Source organism: Stenella coeruleoalba, assembly GCF_951394435.1.
Source record: "Stenella coeruleoalba genome assembly, chromosome: 3".
NCBI classification, from domain to species: Eukaryota; Metazoa; Chordata; class Mammalia; order Artiodactyla; family Delphinidae; genus Stenella; species Stenella coeruleoalba.
The window spans coordinates 108,476,591-108,498,318 of record NC_137148.1 but is presented as its reverse complement, the minus strand read 5'-3'; the positions used below and the strand labels follow the sequence as shown (position 1 = coordinate 108,498,318).

The 21,728-nt window shown below is 38.5% G+C and overlaps 1 protein-coding gene across 9 annotated transcripts in view; it reads left to right on the top strand.

Moving 5' to 3' along the window:
• The window catches only part of RAPGEF6 (Rap guanine nucleotide exchange factor 6), a 223,374-nt gene that overhangs the window by 115,534 nt on the left and 86,112 nt on the right, over positions 1 to 21,728 (top strand). For all 9 annotated transcript variants that reach the window (XM_079917411.1, XM_079917413.1, XM_079917412.1 and 6 more), the window contains one exon: positions 6,348 to 6,479. In XM_079917411.1, the coding sequence (XP_079773537.1) occupies positions 6,348 to 6,479 (132 nt within the window). The remainder of the gene's footprint in view (positions 1 to 6,347; positions 6,480 to 21,728) is intronic.

The following is a 21,728-nucleotide window of genomic DNA, read 5'->3' as shown; positions in this document are numbered from 1 at the left end:
TGGAGAAGTTTTAAGAAATTAAGAATTCCTATTGGAAGAAAACCTTTTCCTTTATGTTTTCTTTGTTTTAAACAAAATAGTAAGTACCGGGTGTTATGAACTCCCAACTTAATATCAGGAAACAACTTCGTAGGAAAGAACAACAGATTTATAGTCAGGCAGCCTAGGTTTCAGATTTCAATACCCCTGCTTCCTAGCTATGTGACCATGGGCAACCTTTATAACTTCTCTGGGTGTTGGTTTCCTAATCTGTAAATCGGTTAAAATAATAACATCTACCTATTAATTCATTTAATTAGAGGAGCAACCCTAGCCCTAATAAGCATTAGTCCTACTACAGCCTTCATTACATTTATCATTCTTATTTTACTCACTATTCTTGAATTTGTAGTAGCCCTTACTCAAATTAGATAATCTATATAAAAAGCATGTAGAAGGATATATTTGCTGTAGTATACCTATTTGGTAAATATAGTGAGCACTCAGTTGTTAGTTTCAATCATCATCATCATTATTCCCATCAGATAGCTAGGTTGAGAGGATTCCTATATGAAGATCTAAGTTTTCTTCATGACTTAGAAAGCAGATCTATATGCTTATAACTCTTTGTGTTCTCTCCACTATTAGACTGAGCTCCTTGATGGTAGGACCCATCTGTTTTCATCTTTTCTAGCAGAGTTCCTGGCATAAAGTAGAGTATAGCAGAGTACTGAAATCAGGTGAACCTGGGTTTGAATTTCAACTCCACTGCTTACGTGAGTGTGAGGTCTAGGGCAAGTTGCTTAGTCTAATTGCCTCAGTTCCTCATCAGTAAGGTAGGGATGATAATAATAATGCTTGCCATTTAGGGTCTAGTAAGGATGATGATTACTCAGTACGTTGTAAGTATCATTACCAAACCAGTTTATAGATATGCTCTTGTGGCTTTGGTTCACTGTGTTACTTTTATGGTTGATCTCCTTTTCCTTGGTCTTACCTCTGTAGGAATCTTGGAATATAAAATATCTTCCTCATCCCAACACCCCAACCAGACATTTGTCATTTTAAAATTATATTCAGTCTTTCCCTTTCTGTCTACTTCATTACTAGGTGAGATTTTTTTCTTTGTATCTAAACAGTAGACACTAAGTAAGAGGAACATCTTTGAGCTGGAACATACTCCTCTATCTTCTGTATTATTGAAACCAGTTATTGGTAGCTCTTTGATTTTCTGCTTCCTTTTTTAGTACTCATAATAGAGCTATAAAATGGCCTCTAAGCATGGCTTTAGCTTATTCCACAGGTTTTGATATATAGCATTTTAATTTTTATTCTGTTTAAATATTTTCTAATTTCCAATGTGACTTCACTGACCTATGGGCTATTTAGAGGTTTGTTTTATAACTTCCCAAATACATAATAGTTTTCTAGTTATCTTTTTATTACTTATTTCTACCTTATTTGCACTGTAATCATAGGATATTCTCTGTGTAATTTTAACCTTTTGAATTTTGTCGAGGGCTGCCTTACTATCAGTGTTTATAAATGTTTATGTATATACCCTAAAATTATGTATTCTATGGTTTTTTTTAATAAATTTATTTATTTATTTTTGGCTGTGTTGGGTCTTCGTTGCTGCGCGTCTTCGTTGCTGGGCTTTCTCTAGTTTTGGCGAGCGGGGGCTACTCTTTGTTGAGGTGTGCAGGCTCCTCATTGCGGTGGCTTCTCTCGTTGTGGAGCACAGGCTCTAGGCGCGCAGGCTTCAGTAGTTGCAGCACACAGTCTCGGTAGTTGTGGTTCACGGGCTGTAGAGCACAGGCTCAGTAGTTGTGATGCACGGACTTAGTTGCTCCACGGCATGTGGGATCTTCCCGGACCAGGGATTGAACCCCCTGCATTGGCAGGCAGATTCTCGACCACTGTGCCACCAGAGAAGCCCAAAAATGTATTCTATAGTTGTTGATTGCAGTGTTCTGTGTGTTGATATACACACTTCAGGTCAGATTTGTTAATTATGTTCATATCTTCTGTATCTACTTGTTTTTATTTGCTTATTCTGTCCCTGAGAGATGGGTGGTAAAAGTTTCGTGGCGTAATTGTAGATTCATCTAGTTCTTCTTTTATTGTTTTCATTTTTTTTACCTAATACAGTTTGAGGCTGTGTAACTAGGTGCAAATCTATTTAGTGTTGAACTTTTTATCATTATGAAATGTCCCCTTTTGCATCTATTAATGCTTTTGTCTCAAAGTCTACTTCATCTGACATTAATATAACTACATAAGCTTTCTTATGGTTTGTGTTACTATTTTATATAGTCAATATTCATGTTGATTTACTCACACATTTCCGATTTTCATTGGTTTTCCTTCATCTAGAAGCTTTCATTTGGAATCATTTTCTGTCTCCCAGTGGATTTTCTTCACTGTAGATCTGCTGTGGGAGTATTTCTCTTCATTTTTGTTTCTCTGAAAATGACTGTTTTGCCCATTTTGAGGACTGTTTTTACTGGGTGTAGAATTCTGGCTCTTAGAGATAACACTCCATTGTCTTCTGGCTTCCAAGTTGAGAAGTCAGCCATCAGTTTAATTTTGCTCTTGTCAAAGCAATCTCTTTTTTTCCAGACTGCTCTTAAGACTTTTCTCTTTGTTTCTTTCCCTAACGCTTCTACCCTGGTGTGCACAGGTATGGGTTGGCTTTTATTTACCTTGCCTGTAATTCTTAAAGCTACTTGGTCTGTGAGTACCTTTGTTAACTTTGAAAAATGCTTAGCCGTCATTTCTATGCCTTAAGTACTCTTCTGTTTCTATGACTCCGGTTATTCAGATGTTACCTTCTCACTGTATATCCTTTGGCTCTTGGCCCTTCTCTCCTAGCTTCATTCTTTTTACTCTCCATGCTTCATTCTAGATACATTTTCAGACCAATGTTTATTTTTCTGTTTTTTCTTAGCTCTGTCAAATTTGTTACTGAATCCATCTGTTGACTTTCTATTTTTAACATTTTTTATTTATTTATTTTTAACACCTTTATTGGAGTATAATTGTTTTAGAATGGTGTGTTAGTTTCTGCTTTATAACAAAAGTGAATCAACTATACATATACATATATCCCCATATCTCCTCCCTGTTGCATCTCCCTCCCACCCTCCCTATCCCACCCCTCTAGGTGGTCAAAAAGCACCTAGCTGATCTCCCTGTGCTATGCAGCTGCTTCCCACTAGCTATCTATTTTACGTTTGGTAGTGTATATATGTCCATGCCACTCTCTCACTTCGTCCAAGCATACCCTTCCCCCTCCCCGTGTCCTCAAGTCCATTCTCTACGTCTGCATCTTTATTCCTGTCCTGCCCCTAGGTTCTTCAGAACCATTTTCTTTTTTTTTTTTAATTCCATATATATGTGTTAACATACAGTATTTGTTTTTCTTTTTCTGACTTACTTCACTCTGTATGACAGACTCTAGGTCCATCCACCTCACTACAAATAACTCAATTTTGTTTCTTTTTATGGCTGAGTAATATTCCATTGTATATATGTGCCACATCTTCTTTATCCATCTGTCTGTTGATGGACACTTAGGTTGCTTCCATGTCCTGGCTATTGTAAATAGTGCTGCAGTGAACATGGTGGTACATAACTGTTTGAATTATGGTTTTCTCAGGGTATATGCCCAATAGTGGGATTGGTGTGTCATAAGGTAGTTCTATTTTTAGTTTTTTAGGGAACCCTCCATACTGTTCTCCATAGTGACTGTATCAATTTACATTCCCACCAACAGTGCAAGAGGGTTCCCATTTCTCCACACCCTCTGCAGCATTTATTGTTTGTAGATTTTTTTGATGATAGCCATTCTGACTGGTGTGAGGTGACACCTCATTGTAGTTTTGATTTACATTTCTCTAACGATTAGTGATGTTGAGCATTCTTTCATGTGTTTGTTGGCAATCTGTATATCTTCTTTGGAGAAATGTCTATTTAGATCTTCTGCCCATTTTTGGATTGGGTTGTTTGTTTTTTTGTTATTGAGCTGCATGAGCTGCTTGTATATTTTGGAGATTAATCCTTTGTCAGTTGTTTTGCTTGCAAATATTTTCTCCCATTCTGAGGGTTGTCTTTTCATCTTGTTTATGGTTTCCTTTGCTGTGCAAAAGCTTTTACGTTTCATTAGGTCCCATTTGTTTATTTTGGTTTTATTTCCTTTTCTGTAGGAGGTAGGTCAAAAAAGATCTTGCTGTTATTTATGTCAAAGAGTGTTCTTCCTATGTTTTTTCCTCTAAGAGTTGTATAGTGTCTGGCCTTACATTTAGGTCTTTAATCCATTTTGAGTTTATTTCTGTGTATGGTGTTAGGGAGTGTTCTAATTTCATTCTTTTACATGTAGCTGTCCAGTTTTCCCAGCACCACTTATTGAAGAGGCTGTCTTTTCTCCATTGTATATTCTTGCCTCCTTTGTCCAAGATGAGGTGACCATATGAGCATGAGTTTATCTCTGGGCTTTCTATCCTGTTTTTTTGCTAAAATTCTTAGTGTTGTCTTTCTCTGTGTATGTCATGATCGATACACTGGACCAAATATGGCCTGTGAGCTATATGACCTGTGAGCTAAGAATGATTTTTACATTTTTAAAAGGTTGTTTAAAAAAATTTTCAAAGAAAAAAAAGTAATACCACAGAGATTGTATGTGGCTTGCAAAAGTCTAAAGTGTGTACTCTTTGGTCCTCTGAGGAAAATGTTTTCCAACCACTGGTATATATTAAATACAGTTATTTTAGAATCTGTATCTGATAACTCCATTTTTTGGAAGTTTTTCTTCACTGGTTTCTAGAGTTTATTATTTCCCTTAGTTTTCATGAATGCCATCTTGTCTCCTAATGTGCCTGGTTTTATTTGAGCAATGGAATTTGTTTTTAGTATTTTGAGGCCTAGGATGATTTGTTTTTTTTTCTTTGGTGAAGTTTTGTGTTTGCTTTCAGTAGCTGACTGGAAGCATTAGTAATCCTGTATAACTTTAATCCAAAATCAGGGATTGAGATGATTCTAAAATGAGCATCAGTTTACTTTTGGATCACACTTATTTGCTAGGGTATAATGTACTTTCCAGGGTCCAAATCCAAAGCATGGCCCTTCCATGCTAGGCCTTCGAATATAACTTTTGTCTCTCTAACCAGGGGCTGTCAGAAGTGCTTCTCAACCTGTTTGCCTCCTCTTTAGGAATCAGAAAATACTCTTAAGAGAAAAGCACCTTCAAGGATCAGATTGTGTGTGTTACTGTTTTTCTGTATATATGAGTTACAGGATTCATCTGAATTACCTATCCCAGCAGGGGAAGTTTGTTATGTAGTTTTTTTCAGGTAAATTTTTATAATTACCATGACTTCCTCTTGAGATAATATAATTCAGGCTTGGATGTTTTCTCCTTTAGAGTATATTTAGTTTCCACTGTTAATGCATGTGTTTCTTTAACATTTTCCTGTAATAAAGTAATGTGAAACCCTGCTCTAAAAAGTAAATAGATTTCTCTCAGTAGTCCTGAATAGCTAATTGCAGAGAAATTATTTGGAAAATACATCATCATATTGCCTTTGTAAAATTTTCTCTCACCGCTTTGGAGCACAGTGGTTTGTATCTTGTCTCAACTCCTGTAGCATTTATTTTGTAAAATTTTTTAAAGTTTTATGGTGCGAATTATATTGTACAACTTGTATCGCTGACCATATTAAAGATGAGGTGGTGGAATCATTTCCTTCTGCATCTCTTGTATTCCTATACCTAGCATAGACATTCATTAAATAATTATGATTACTAACAAATTTTTAGGGGCCAACTATAAGCTAATACAATATTAAATGAAAAGAGGCTTACTAAATTTTTGGAACATTGAATGCAGCCAACTGTTACTTTTCTTAAGTCTTGGTGCCAGATGCTGTACTTTAATCCAAGATTTTGCTGTTTTATTCTGGAATTAGCAACCATTTTGTGTTAGTGAGGTGTGTGTGTGTATGTGTGTATTTGTGAGAGGGAGGGAGGGAGCGAGTGAGCAAGCATTCCTACCTTTTACGGTAGCAACAGCTGATATTTTTATTTGAGGAAAGGCCAGTTTTTTCCTCCGAAATACCATTACTCATGGTAATGTCTTTTGAAAACTGCTAAGTGGGCTTCCACTGTAGGCTTGCCTAACAGTCAGAATGCTGATTTGGTTCTTATCACTTTCTAAGATTTTTCCCAAGAATGGAGGATTTAGATGAGAAATTAGGTTGCACAGAAATATACATAAAACAAAATGTTGTTGCAGAAGTTACAGTGTGTCAAGAACTCTTTAAAGGTAATGCTTGATATTTAGATTATCTTAAATTATTTTTCTTTTTCAGCTTCCAGCCGATCTTACCAAGATGCACATTGCAGACAACCCTCATCCACAGGTGACTCATGTGTCTTCTAGTCAGTCTGGTTGTAGCATTGCCAGTGACTCTGGGAGCAGCAGTTTATCAGATATCTATCAGGTAATGCGTTAGGAGTTTGTTTGCTGTGCATATGGCTTTTTTAATTCTGCCGAATACCTTGTGCTTGTGCCTTAGGTGGTCATGTATCTTTTAACTAGGGTGTGAAATTCTGACATAAGGTCTTTGAGAAAATATGCTTTGTTTACTGTGTCATATTTACAAGCCTAATGAAAGAGGTGATCTATCTTTTGAGAGTGATTAAATATGGTCCAGCAGTGCATGAATATAGTGTTCTTTTTAATTTCTTTTATCCAAGTGAATCTATATTAATATATAATATTTGCTTGCATTAGAAAATGGTTCTTGAAACAACTGAACTTAAATTTATAAAAAGGCGATTTTTATTATATTCAATAGTTGATTAGTTAAGTCTTCTATAAGTAAAGTCATGAAGAAGATTAGACTTGCCTTTGTATTGTAAAGACTTAAATTTTCCAGTGGCCACATTTAAAAATTAAAAAGAAACAGGTAAAATTAATTTTAATAATATATTTTATTTAGCACAGTATATTCAAATATTATTTCAACATGTAATCAGTGTTTAAAAATTATAAATGAGTTATTTTTTCATACTAAGTCTTCAAAAGGCAAAGTTTAATATTAACTTACGGCACACCTCAATTCAGACAAGACACATTTTTCGAGTACCACATACGGCTAGTGGCTACCATAGAGTACTGATTTGTTGAAATAGAATCATTGTTGTCTGAGGAAAACAGTTTAGATTGTGGTTCTGTTGAGTTGCACGGATTTAGCTGTTTTATGAAAATCAGCGTTCCTCTGTTAAGGGAAGTTTGCAGGCAGGTGCAAAATGGAAAAAAGCCTCCATTTTTGGTTTATGTGAGGCTTTTTTCTACAAAGATTGTTGCTGTGGACATGCCATCTAAATCCCCCTGTTTGGCATTTTATAGTAGAGAGAACAAGGAATTCTTCTTCACCATTTTATAGTAGATAGAACAGGGAGTTTTTAAAAAGTAAAGTTAAAAACAGTGCAGTGGTTCTGGGGCCACTTACTGTGTTCATGGATTTGTTGGGCTTCATGCATTCTACCCCTCTGCAAAAGAAGTATCTTGTGGATTAAGTTAGAGTTGTTGCATACCTAAAAGTCAAAGTACAGCTGTGCTTCTCTGGACTCTGTGTTTTTCCTAGGGAAGAACACTAAGGAAGATTGACCCTGGATTAATTTTTTAAAGTTCAGGGATGTGGCTTTAGATTTTTCTTTAGATTTTTCTCAAGATAAGTGGGAATGTCTGGACCTTTCAAAGAGAGACAGTAAAGCAGAGATGTAATGTTGATGAACTATAGGTACCTGAACTCACTAGTATATCCATCTCTAAGCCAGATGTGATCACCTTCTTGGAGCAAGGAGCAGAGCCCCCGATGGTTGTGAGAAAAGGGACAAGAGGATAGTGCAGGGATTGAGGTTCAAGGTCACTTGGAAAGGCCGTGCTTTACACTGAACTAATAGATGGGCTGTACACAGTAGGGTCCTGATTCTTTGGCAAGATCCTGGAAGAGCTTCTGAAGAATTGCGCTTATATTAGCATCCACAGGATGTTCACCTACTGGATGACCCACCTGAAGCTGGGGCTTGAGCCTACCTGCTGGTATGGTTGGAGGTCTTCTCGTGTAGGACCATGACCATGTATGTGGCTGCCCTGCGCCAACCTTTTGTATGTTTTCCTTCCTCAGTAACACTTTCCACAGTTCATTCTACCTTTTAAGAGATTCATTTTAACATAGCATAACATGTGGACAGGTATCCTTGCCAGCTTTCCTGCACATCAAAAAAGTCCCTTCATTACAAAATAAACAGGATACCTTTTCATACCCCCAGAAACCTGAAGTACCATTGGCCCTCCTCCCCTGATCATGATAATTCACTGTTAAGTCATATCAGTTCTGCTTCCTATGTCATTGTGTTTGTGTGTTTGTATGTATATGTTTGATGCTGAGATGTAATTTACAAATAGTAAAATTTACCCTTTTTAGCATAGCTTACATGAAGACATAGAATCTTTCTATCACCTCAAAAAGGGCTTTGTATGCTCCTTTTTAGTCAGTTCCTTCTCCTTATCCCCAGCTGCTGGCAGCCACCAATCTGTTTTCTGCCCTTTTGGTTTTACGTTTTCCAGAAGGTCACATAAATGAAAACATATAGTTAAAAGATGATGCTGTGAAATGCGTCAACTAACCAACAAGATAAAATAAGTTTTAATGAATTTAGGGAGAGTAAACAGATGAGCAAAAACAACGAAATTCAAGAACCAAAACAGAAATTCAGAAATTTCAAGGAGAAAACTATTATAATACTAAAGTCAAATATGCAAAAATGTAAGATAAACTCTTTTAAGTGCAGCCAAAGAAGGTAAAAGTCCCCAAACTCAGACTTTGGTTAAGCCTAGGACACTAGCCAAAGGATATAAACAGAATAAAGGTTAAAACAAAACAAATATACAAAGATAAAAACAGAAGGAAAAGAAATCAGAATCTTAAAGTAAATAAATACATATGTATTTGTCTTATACTGTATACATGGAATGTATATATGAATTCAAGACATGTTACCAAATAGTAACAGTTTTTCTGCTGATGGTAGGATTGTGGGTAGTTTTTATTATGTTCCTTCAGCTTGTCTTATGTTTTTCTCAATGGACATTATTATTTCTACATTTAAAAAATTTTATAAAGAGGACATAAATAGAGTGTATAGTTAAAAATAAAAGTTGAATAAGGGCTTCCCTGGTGGCGCAGTGGTTGGGAGTCCGCCTGCCGATGCAGGGGACGCGGGTTCGTGCCCCTGTCCAGGAGGATCCCACGTGCCGCAGAGCGGCTGGGCCTGTGAGCCATGGCCGCTGAGCCTGTGCGTCCGGAGCCTGTGCTCCACAACGGGAAAGGCCACAACAGTGAGAGGCCCACGTACCGCGAAAAAAAAAAAAAAGTTGAATAAAATTGTGGGAAAGGATTAAAGGAATTATTACTAGAGGGTAAAAGGAATATGAACAGAATAATAATAGACTGATAAACTATATCTCCTATAATATAGAATTTCTAGACCTACAATTTAAAAAATTAAAAAAAACCAAAAACTATAGATAAGGTAAATAATACCAACTAAATTATGTGTGTGTGTCCAATTGGGTCCTCAGGACTAAAAGAGAAGAAAAGAGCATAGAGTTAAATATCAATACTGGACCTTCAGTCTCTCCCTTAACCTCAGGCCTCCTTTTAGTGCTTGTGAAAGCTGTGAATACACTCTTTGGTTAACAGATGTTTGGTCCACACCAAAAGGTCCTTGGTATTTATTTGATCTTGTCCCAGACCATTTGGCATGGACCAAATATGCCCATGGACATTTTGGACAGGACCAAGCATCCTTCAAGGCACCTTTTAGTTACAGATGTACGTTGCCAGTGTATATACCTTGACCAGCAACATTTGAAGTAGTTTTCCTGATTATCGAAATTTCAACATTTGGGAGGTTTTAAAAGTGAATACCTAACCCAGTCATGGCCTATAACAGTATAAGCAGAGCCTTACAAAATATGCGAGTACATTTAACCCTTGAACAAAATAGGTTTGAACTGCATGGGTCCACTTATATGTGGATTTTTTTCCCCCAATAAATACATACTACAGTACTACACGTACAGAACCGCACGTACAGAGGGCTGACTGTAAAGTTATATGTGGATTTCAGCTGTGAGGGGGAAGGGGGTTGGTGTCACTAACACCAGTGGTTTTCAAGGGTGAAATGTATTTTTAATTTAGAGGATTGGAGGGGCTAGAGAAGAGAGACATACTAACAGCAGTTTGTAACAGGAATATTGTTTACAGTACCATTTTATATGGCCAAATGTATGACTATGCTCCTATGTATTTCCTTCTTGAGAGCTTTCATGTGTTCTGGTTTAAAATTAAAAGCTCTTGGATCTCAAAGAAAGTTCAAAATAAAGCATTTATCACAGGTTAGAAAAAATGCAAGTAATTGTTTCAGTATGAATATGTTTCTAATCAGATTAGCTTAAAATTTAGCTAAGACTATGCATTAAGATGTTAGAATGTTCTTGGATAGAATATTTTATGTATCTTCAAAGAATACTCAAGAGAAATAAGGAGGTTTGCTTTCTGGATTCCTTTTCCAAGAGCTGGAGGATTGTAAAATGTAAAACGTTAATTATTGAACCTAAAGCAGTTGTCTTGTCATTAACTTATTTTTAAATAACCTGAGGTACCCATTCATCCCCCACCTATCTTTTTTGGTTTCTATATAGGAAGTAAATGTGATCCTAAAAATCCCACCTCATGGAAGCATAATTCCTTAACTCAGAGCTCTACTGCCAATCTCTCCAAAACTCTGGTGCCATGTTTCCACCTGCATGTTCTTTTGATACTTCAACTAGCTTTTTGCCCTGCTACATGTTTTCTTCCACTTGTCTTTAATATTTCTGTTAAGAATATCATGTCTCCTAGTCAAAGTCTCAGTTATCCTTGCCTATTGCCATTTTTTAAACTTCTCCTTTCATTACAAGAAGAATGACTTTCCTTCTCTTTAAAAATCTTCAGTGCTTCACCATTATCTAATTCACACTCTTCATTTCAAATTTATATTCAAATTCCAAGCCTTTCATTTCTAACCATAGTCTGCAAATCTGGTTTTATATTCCACTGTTTCCCACTTAACACATTCTAGATTCTGGTCCATGACAAATACACGTGCTATTCCCTGAATGTGTTTGTCTTTTCCTAGCCCTGTTTTGGTAATGCTGTTCTTCCTGCAGCTCCACCTGGATGACATTTTCGTATTGCCTCTCACATGTTGGGACCTACAGCAGTTTTTCTGTGGCTCTTATCACTTTTTTTCACTCTGCTTTTTAGTATGGTTACTTTTAAACTTGATCTTTTTCATCATCATGGTAAATTTGTAGTGTGCAGAGTTTGTTTCTTCCTTTTGTTATCTCACACTGAGTTAAGCACAGTGTTGGCACTTAGAAAGCAATCTAGAATTTTTTTTAGTTGAATTACATTTGAAAGTAGAAATCAATATTTCCAGGGAAAATGCAGAGGATCACTGCTAACTAATTGATGATCCAGAGCAAGGGAGGCATTACTTTGACCACCTGCCTTGTTGTAGAGATAATGGAATGGGCCAGCCTGGACAGCATTATTGTGAAGGATTAATTTCACAGGGTTCTTGCCCTGACTAGAAAGACAGAGAGAAAACATAAGGACTAAGTGATCCATGAAAAAGGTTGAATGAAATATTAAAAATGGGAATTCAGAAAAGATAAGTGCTGAAAGTCTAAGATTCTGGCTTAGTATTTGCTCTAAATTTGAGAATGTGGCTTCTATAAGCTTGTATAACTTCTTATTCTAACCTGTAGTTCCCCTCATCATACCTCCATGTTTATGTAGATGCAAACAGGAAAAGGAAATCCGCCGGTGGTTTATTTGGAGAAGGCCAAGTTAACAGAAAATCACCTCAGACTGTCTGCCTCACCAAATTATATTTACACATATACACAGAGACACATTCATACTGTGGGAACAAGAAAAATGCAAGAAGTTTAATACTTGTTAGCCCTTTCACCAACATACTTTTGTTTTTTTCTGGGCTTAATCTATTTATCATAATATTTCTGAGGGTCTGCTGTATTCCAACTGCTGGGTTAAAATAGTTGAAAGGCCAGGGCTCCGATCTTTTTCAAACCCTACATTAATGAATGTGGCATACCTTTTGACCTACTTTTTTCTAACAACTTGATATGTGAGTCTCTGAGGCTCTGTTCAATTTTCTTTTTGGCTTTTTTCCTCTCTTTCCTTCAGTTTGGGTAGTTTTTATTGCCCTTCTTCAAGTTTACTTTTCTTGCAGTTTACATTTCTTTATTGGTATTTCCCATTTTACCCTTAATTATGTTTGTACTTTCTTTTGAATCCTTGAATTTGCTTATAATAAATGTCAAAAATTCATGTCTCCTAATTTCATCATTCCTGCATCTCTTTATATTGATTGATTTTTCTCCTGATTATAGGTCACATTTCCATGTTCTTCATCTGTCTAGTAATTTTATATTGTATGCTGGATATTGTGGATACTACATTTAAAAAAGATCTTATCTAGTTATTAAAGAAACGTTTTTCCTAGGAACTGCATCCTCAGCAGCATCATATAGTGACTACCAGTCCTGGTGGTCCTCATATCTACCTTTACCTTAAAGACCTGGCTTGCCTTTGTTTAGTCAAGGATTTATATATATTTTTAAAAATTTATTTTATTTATTTATGGCTGCGTTGGGTCTTCATTGCTGCTTGCAAGCTTTCTTTAGTTGCAGCAAGTGGGGGCTACTTTTCGTCACAGTGCAGGGCTCCCCACTGTGGTGGCTTCTCTTGTTGCGGAGCACAGGCTCTGGGCGCATGGGCTTCAGTAGTTGTGGCTCTCGGGCTCTAGAGCACAGGCTCAGTAGTTGTGGTGCATGGGCTTAGTTGCTACGCGACATGTGGGATCTTCCCGGACCAGGGCTGGAAGCTGTGTGCCCTGCATTGGCAGACGGATTCTTAAACCACTGCACCACCAGGGAAGCCCTGGTCAAGGATTTAGACCTTGGACTCTATGTAGCACATTTTGTACACTTTTTTAAAAATTACAAAATGCTTTGTAATTTTTTAGCATGTTTCTGGCCACTCTTTCATATATCTTCTTTTTACATCTTTATTGGAGTATAATTGCTTTACAACGGTGTGTTAGTTTCTGCTTTATAACAAAGTGAATCAATTATACGTATACATATGTTCCCATATCTCCTCCCTCTAGCGTCTTCCTCCCTCCTACCCTCCCTTTCCCACCCATCCAGGTGGTCACAAAGCACCGAGCTGATCTCCCTGTGCTATGCGGCTGCTTCCCACTAGCTATCTATTTTACGTTTGGTAGTGTATATATGTCCACGGCACTCTCTCACTTTGGCACAGCTTACCCTTCCCCCTCCCCATATCCTCAAGTCCATTCTCTAGTAGGCCTGTGTCTTTATTCCCATCTTACCCCTAGGTTCTTCATGACATTTTTTTTCTTAGATTCCATATATATGTGTTAGCATATGGTATTTGTCTTTCTCTTTCTGACTTACTTCACTCTGTATGACAGACTCTAGGTCCATCCACCTCACTCCAAATAACTCAATTTTGTTTCTTTTTATGGCTGAATAATATTCCATTGTATATATGTGCCACATCTTCTTTGTCCATTCATCTGATGATGGACAGTTAGGTTGTTTCCATCTCCTGGCTATTGTAAATAGAGCTGCAATGAACATTTTGGTACATGACTCTTTTTGAATTATGGTTTTCTCAGGGTATATGCCCAGTAGTGGGATTGCTGGGTCATATGGTCGTTCTATTTGTAGTTTTTTGAGGAACCTCCATACTGTTCTCCGTAGTGGCTGTACCAATTCACATTCCCACCAGCAGTGCAAGAGTGTTCCCTTTTCTCCACACCCTCTCCAGCATTTATTATTTCTACATTTTTTTGATGATGGTCATTCTGACCAGTGTGAGATGATATCTCATTGTAGTTTTGATTTGCATTTCTCTAATGATTAATGATGTTGAGCATTCCTTCATGTGTTTGTTGGCAGTCTGTATATCATCTTTGGAGAAATGTCAATTTAGGTCTTCTGCCCATTTTTGGATTGGGTTGTTTGCTTTTTTGTTATTGAGCTGCATGAGCTGCTTGTAAATTTTGGAGATTAATCCTTAGTCACTTGCTTCATTTGCAAATATTTTCTCCCATTCTGAGGGTTGTCATTTGGTCTTGTTTATGGTTTCCTTTGCTGTGCAAAAGCTTTTACGTTTCATTAGGTCTCATTTGTTTTATTTTTATTTCCATTTCTCTAGGAGGTGGGTCAAAAAGGACCTTGCTGTGATTAATGTCATAGAGAGTACTGCCTATGTTTTCCTCTAAGAGTTTGATAGTTTCTGGCCTTACATTTAGGTCTTTAATCCATTTTGAGCTTATTTTTGTGTATGGTGTTAGAGAGTGTTCTAATCTCATACTTTTACATGTACCTGTCCAGTTTTCCCAGCACCACTTATTGAAGAGGCTGTCCTTTCTCCACTGTACATTCCTGCCTCCTTTCTCAAACATAAGGTGACCATATGTGCTTGGTTTATCTCTGGGCTTTCTATCCTGTTCCATTGATCTATATTTCTGTTTTTGTGCCAGTACCATACTGTCTTGATTACTGTAGCTTTGTAGTATAGTCTGAAGTCAGGGAGCCTGATTCCTCCAGTTCCGTTTTTCGTTCTCAAGATTGCTTTGGCTATTCGGGGTCTTTAGTCTTTCCATACAAATTGTGAAATATTTTGTTCAGGTTCTGTGAAAAATGCCAGTGGTAGTTTGACAGGCATTGCATTGAATCTGTAGATTGCTTTGGGTAGTAGAGTCATTTTCACAATGTTGATTCTTCCAATCCAAGAACATGGTATATCTCTCCATCTATTTGTATCATCTTTAATTTCTTTCATCAGTGTCTTATAACTTTCTGCATACAGGTCTTTTGTCTCCTTAGGTAGGTTTATTCCTAGATATTTTATTCTTTTGGTTGCAATGGTAAATGGGTGTGTTTTCTTGATTTCACTTTCAGATTTTTCATCCTTAGTGTATAGGAATGCCAGAGATTTCTGTGCATTAATTTTGTATCCTGCTACTTTACCAGATTCATTGATTAGCTCTAGTAGTTTTCTGGTAGCATCTTTAGGATTCTCTATGTATAGTATCATGTCATCAGCAAACAGTGACAGCTTAACTTCTTTTCTGATTTGGATTCCTTTTATTTCCCTTTCTTCTCTGATTGCTGTGGCTAAAACTTCTAAAACTATGTTGAATAAGAGAGGTGAGAGTGGGCAACCTTGTCTTGTTCCTGATTTTAGTGGAAATGCTTTCAGTTTTTCACCATTGAGGACGATGTTGGCTGTGGGTCTGTTATATATGGCCTTTATTATGTTGAGGAAAGTTCCCTCTATGCCTACTTTCAGGAGAGTTTTTATCATAAATGGGTGTTGAATTTTGTCGAAAGCTTTCTCTACGTCTATTGAGATGATCATATGATTTTTCTCCTTCAATTTGTTAATTGGTGTATCACATTGATTGATTTGCGTATATTGAAGAATCCTTGCATTCCTGGGAGAAACCCCACTTATCATGGTGTATGATCCTTTTAATGTGCTGTTGGATTCTGTTTGCTAGTATTTTGTTGAGAGTTTTTGCATCTGTGTTCATCAGTGATATTGCCCTGTAGTTTTCTTTCTTTGTGACATCCTTGTCTGATTTTGGTATCAGGGTGATGGTGGCCTTGTAGAATGAGTTTGGGAGTGTTCCTCCCTTTGCTATATTTTGGAAGAGTTTGAGAAGGATAGGTGTTAGCTCTTCCCTAAATGTTTGATAGAATTGGCCTGTGAAGCCATCTTGTCCTGGGCTTTTGTTTGTTGGAAGACTTTTAATCACATTTCAGTGCCTGTGATTGGTCTGTTCATATTTTCAATTTCTTCGTGATTCAGTCTTGGCAGGTTGTTCATTTCTAAGAATTTGTCCATTTCTTCCAGGTTGTCCATTTTATTGGCATATAGTTCCTTGTAGTAATCTCTCATGATCTTTTGTATTTCTGCAGTGTCAGTTGTTACTTCTCCTTTTTCATTTCTAATTCTATTGATTTGAGTCTTCTCCCTTTTTTTCTTGATGAGTCTGGCTAATGGTTTATCAATTTTGTTTATCCTCTCAAAGAACCAGCTTTTAGTTTTATTGATCTTTGCTATCGTTTACTTCATTTCTTTTTCATTTATTTCTGATCTGATCTTTATGATTTCTTTCCTTCTGCTAACTTTGGGGATTTTTTGTTCTTCTTCCTCTAATTGCTTTAGGTGCAAGGTTAGGTTGTTTATTCGAGATGTTTCCTGTTTCTTAAGGAAGGATTGTATTGCTATAAACTTCCCTCTTAGAACTGCTTTTGCTGCATCCCATACGTTTTGGGTCGTCGTGTCTCCATTGTCATTTGTTTCTAGGTATTTTTTGATTTCCTCTTTGATTTCTTCAGTGATCATCTTGTTATTAAGTAGTGTATTGTTCAGCCTCCATGTGTAAGTATTTTTTACAGATCTTTTCCTGTAATTGATATCTAGTCTCATAGTGTTGTGGTCGGAAAAGATAGTTGATACAATTTCAATTTTCTTAAATTTACCAAGGCTTGATTTGTGATGTTCCATGAGCACTTGAGAAAAACGTGTATTCTGTTGTTTTTGGATGGCATGTCCTATAAATATCAATTAAGTCCGTCTTGTTTAATGTATCATTTAAAGCTTGTGTTTCCTTATTTTTTTCATTTTGGATGATCTGTCCATTGGTGAAAGTGGGGTGTTAAAGTCCCCTACTCTGAATCTGTTACTATCGATTTCCCCTTTTATGGCTGTTAGTATTTGCCTTATGTATTGAGGTGCTCCTATGTTGGGTGCATAAATATTTACAATTGTTATATCTTCTTCTTGGATCGATCCCTTGATCATTATGTAGTGGCCTTCTTTGTCTCTTGTAATAGTCTTTATTTTAAAGTCTATTTTGTCTGACACGAGAATTGCTGCTCCAGCTTTCTTTTGGTTTCCATTTGCGTGGAATATCTTTTTCCATCCCCTTACTTTCAGTGTGTATGTGTCTCTAGGTCTGAAGTGGGTCTCTTGTAGACAGCATATATATGGGTCTTGTTTTTGTATCCATTCAGCCAGTCTGTGTCTTTTGGTGGGAGCATTTAATCCATTTACATTTACAGTAATTATCGATATGTATGTTCCTATTCCCATTTTCTTCATATGTATGTTCCTATTCCCATTTTCTAACTAATGGAAATTTGTTATTGTAGGTCTTTTCCTTCTCTTGTGTTTCTTGCCTAGAGAAGTTCCTTTAGCATTTGTTGTAAAGCTGGTTTTATGGTGCTGAACTCTCTCAGCTTTTGCTTGTCTGTAAAGGTTTTAATTTCTCCATGAAATCTGAATGAGATCCTTGCTGGGTAGAGTAATCTTGGTTGTAGGTTCTTCTCCTTCATCACTTTAAATATGTCCTGCCAGTCCCTTCTGGCTTGCAGAGTTTCTGCTGAAAGTTCAGCTGTTAACCTTATGGGGATATCCTTGTGTGTTATTTGTTGTTTTTCCCTTGCTGCTTTTAATACGTTTTCTTTGTATTTAATTTTTGACAGTTTGATTAATATGTGTCTTGGCGTGTTTCTCCTTGGATTTATCCTGTATGGGTCTCTCTGTGCTTCCTGGACTTAATTAACTATTTCCTTTCCCATATTAGGGAAGTTTTCAACTATAATCTCTTCAAATATTTTCTCAGTCCCTTTCTTTTTTTCTTCTTCTTCTGGAACCCCTATAATTCGAACATTGGTGCGTTTAATTTTGTCCCAGATGTCTCTGAGACTGTCCTCAGTTCTTTTCATTCTTTTTTCTTTATTCTGCTCTGCAGTAGTTATTTCCACTATTTTATCTTCCAGGTCACTTATCCATTCTTCTGCCTCAGTTATTCTGCTATTGATTCCATGTAGAGTATTTTTAATTTCATTTAGTGTGTTGTTCATCATTGCTTGTTTCATCTTTAGTTCTTCTAGGTCCTTGTTAAATGTTTCTTGCATTTTCTCTATTTCCAAGATTTTGGGTCACCTTTACTGTCATTATTCTGAATTCTTTTTCAGGTAGACTGCCTACTTCCTCTTCATTTGTGAGGTCTGGTGGGTTTTTATCTTGCTCCTTCATCTGCTGTGTGTTTTTCTGTCTTCTCATTTTGCTTATCTTACTGTGTTTGGGTTCTCCTTTTTGCAGGCTGCAGGTTCTTAGTTCCCGTTGTTTTTGGTGTCTGTCCTCAGTGGCTAAAGTTGGTTCAGTGGTTTGTATAGGCTTCCTGGTGGAGGGGACTAGTGCCTGTTTTCTGGTGGTTGAGGCTAGATCTTGTTTTTCTGGTGGGCAGGTCCACGTCTGGTGGTGTGTTTTGGGGTGTCTGTTGCCTTATTATGATTTTAGGCAGCCTCTCTGCTAATGGGTGGGGTTGTGTTCCTGTCTTGCTAGATGTTTGGCATAGGGTGTCCAGCACTGTAGCTTGCTGGTGGTTGAGTGGAGCTGGGTCTTCGCGTTGAGATGGAGTACTCTGGGAGAGCTTTCTCCATTTGACATTACGTGGAGCTGGGAAGTCTCTGGTGGAGCAATTTCCTGAACTTGGCTCTCCTACCTCAGAGGCACAGGCCTGACACCTGGCTGCAGCACCAAGAGCCTTTCATTCACACGGCTCAGAATAAAAGGGAGAAAAAGTAGAAAGAAAGAAAGGAAGGAAGGAAAGGAGAAGGAATGAAAGGTAGAAAGAAAGAAAGGAAGGAAGAATAAAGTAAGATAAAATAAAATAAAGTTATTAAAATAAAATATAATTATTAAGAAAAAATTTTTTTTAAAAAAGAAAAAAAACCACGGACGGATAGAACCCTATGACAAATGGTGAAAGCAAAGCTATACAGACAAAATCTCACACAGAAGCATACACATACACACTCACAAAAAGAGGAAAAGGGGAAAAATAATAAATCTTGCTCTCAAAGTCCACCTCCTCAATTTGGGATGATTCGTTGTCTGTTCATGTATTCCACCCATACATGCAGGGTACATCAAGTTGATTGTGGAGATTTAATCCGCTGCTTCTGAGGCTGCTGGGAGAGATTTTCCTTTCTCTTTTTTGTTCGCACAGCTCCCGGTGCTCAGCTTTGGGTTTGGCCCCGCCTCTGCGTGTAGGTTGCCAGAGGGTGTCTGTTCTTCGCTCAGACAAGATGGGGTTAAAGGAGCTGGTGACTCGGGGCCTCTGGCTCACTCAGGCCGTGGGGAGGGAGGGGTATGGATGAGGGGCGAGCCTGAGGCAGCAGAGGCTGGCATGACGTTGCAGCAGCCTGAGGCACGCCATGCGTTCTCCCGGGGAAGTTGTCCCTGGATCACGGGACCCAGGCAGTGGCGGGCTGCACAGGCTCCCCTGAATGGAGGTGTGGATAGTGACCTGTGCTCGCACACAGGCTTCTTGGTGGCAGCAGCAGCAGCCTTAGCACCTCCTGCCTGTCTCTGGGTTCCGCGCTGTTAGCCGCGGCTCGCACCCGTCTCTGGAGCTCCTTTAAGCAGCGCTCTTAATCCCCTCTCCTCGCGCACCAGGAAACAAGGAGGGAGGAAAAAGTCTCTTGCCTCTTTGGCAGGTCCAGACTTTTCCCAGACTCCCTCCCGGCTAGCCGTGGTGCACTAACCCCCTGCAGGCTGTGTTCACGCCACCAACCCCAGTCCTCTCCCTGCGCTCCAACCAGAGCCCGAGCCTCAGCTCCAGCCCCATCCGCCCCGGCGGGTGAGCAAACAAGCCTCTCGGGCTGGTGAGTGCTGGTCGGCACTGATCCTCTGTGCGGGAATCTCTCTGCTTTGCCCTCCGCACCCCTGTTGCTGTGCTCTCCTCCGCCACCCGCAGTCTCTGCCCGCGAAGGGGCTTCCTAATGTGTGGAAACCTTTCCTCCTTCACAGCTGCCTCCCACTGGTGCAGGCCCCGTCCCTATTCTTTTGTCTCTGTTTATTCTTTTTTTCTTTTGCCCTACCCAGGTACGTGGGGAGTTTCTTGCCTTTCGGGAAGTCTGAGGTCTTCTGCCAGCGTTCAGTAGGTGTTTTGTAGGAGTTGTTCCACGTGTAGATGTATTTCTAGTGTATCTGTGGGGAGGAAGGTGATCTCCGCGTCTTACTCTTATGCCATCTTCCTCCGACTGAGACTCTTTCATATTTTTATTTATTTATTTTTAAAGCTGTACATATTTTAAATTTATTTATTTATTTATTTTAGGCTGCATTGGGTCTTCATTGCTGTGCGCAGGCTTTCTCTAGTTGCAGTGAGCGGGGACTACTCTTCGTTGCGGTGTGCAGGCTTTTCATTGTGGTGGCGTCTCTTGTTGCAGACCACGGGCTCTAGGTGCACGGGCTTCAGTAGTTGTGGTACATGGTCTCAGTAGTTATGGCTTGCGGGCTCTAGAGCGCAGGCTCAGTAGTTGTGGCGCACAGGCTTAGCTGTTCCGCAGCATGTGGGATCTTCCCGGACCAGAGCTCGAACCCGTGTCCCCTCCTTTGGCAGGCAGATTCTTAGCCACTGCGCCACCAGGGAAGTCCCCATATTTTTATTCTTCATTCTTATTTTACCACCTTATCCCTTTTGTAGACTCTTAACATTTTAGCAGTTGAGTATGTTCTCTTAACTAATTTTATTCATCCTTTTTCTTTTATCCTACTTTGATAAAAGTACAGGTAAAAGAGGACAATGGTAAGAAGAGATTATATTCTTTCCTTTGCAGATGGCCTTAGAAAGTTCCTAAAAGAGTTCTTTTAATAGTCATCTCCCAGTCACTACCCATGATTTTCATTCTACCTAAAGAGTTATTTTCTTAAAATATCTTCACTTTTCGTGCAGATGACAGTAAGCCTTCCCTATTATCCACATAACTGAACTGCATCTTGCCTTTTTTAAAAAAATTTTTATTGCAGTTTAGTTGCTTTACAATGTTGTGTTAGTTTCTACTGTACAGCAAAGTGAATCAGCTATACATATACATATATCCCCTCTTTTGTGGATTTCCTTCCCATTTAGGTTACCACAAAGCACTGATTAGAGTTCCCTGTGCTATACAGTAGGTTCTCATAGTTATCTATTTTATACATAGTATCAGTAGTGTATATATGTCAATCCCAGTCTCCCAATTCATCGCACCCCCACCCACCTTTGCATCTTACCTTTTTTTTTTTTTTTTTTTTTTTTTTGCGGTACACGGGCCTCTCACTGTTGTGGCCTCTCCCGTTGCGGAGCAAAGGCTCCGGACGTGCAGGCTCAGCGGCCATGGCTCACGGGCCCAGCCGCTCTGCGGCATGTGGGATCTTCCCGGACCGGGGCACAAACCTGTGTCCCCTGCATCGGCAGGCGGACTCTCACCCACTGCGCCACTAGGGAAGCCGTTGCCTTTTTTTATGTTTTGAGTTATCCATCTTTTTATCAGACATAATCTAAAAGATAAGAATGAGACTAGGTTGAAATAGTCTTGGTCAGGGGATGAAAACCTGAGATTGAGATGAGGACAGGGTAGTTTAAAAACTCAGATTTAAGGTAGATTGTCCTTAAAATTTTATAAAAGAGAAAAAGGCTGTTATTCCAGAGGTGAGCATCTATATTCT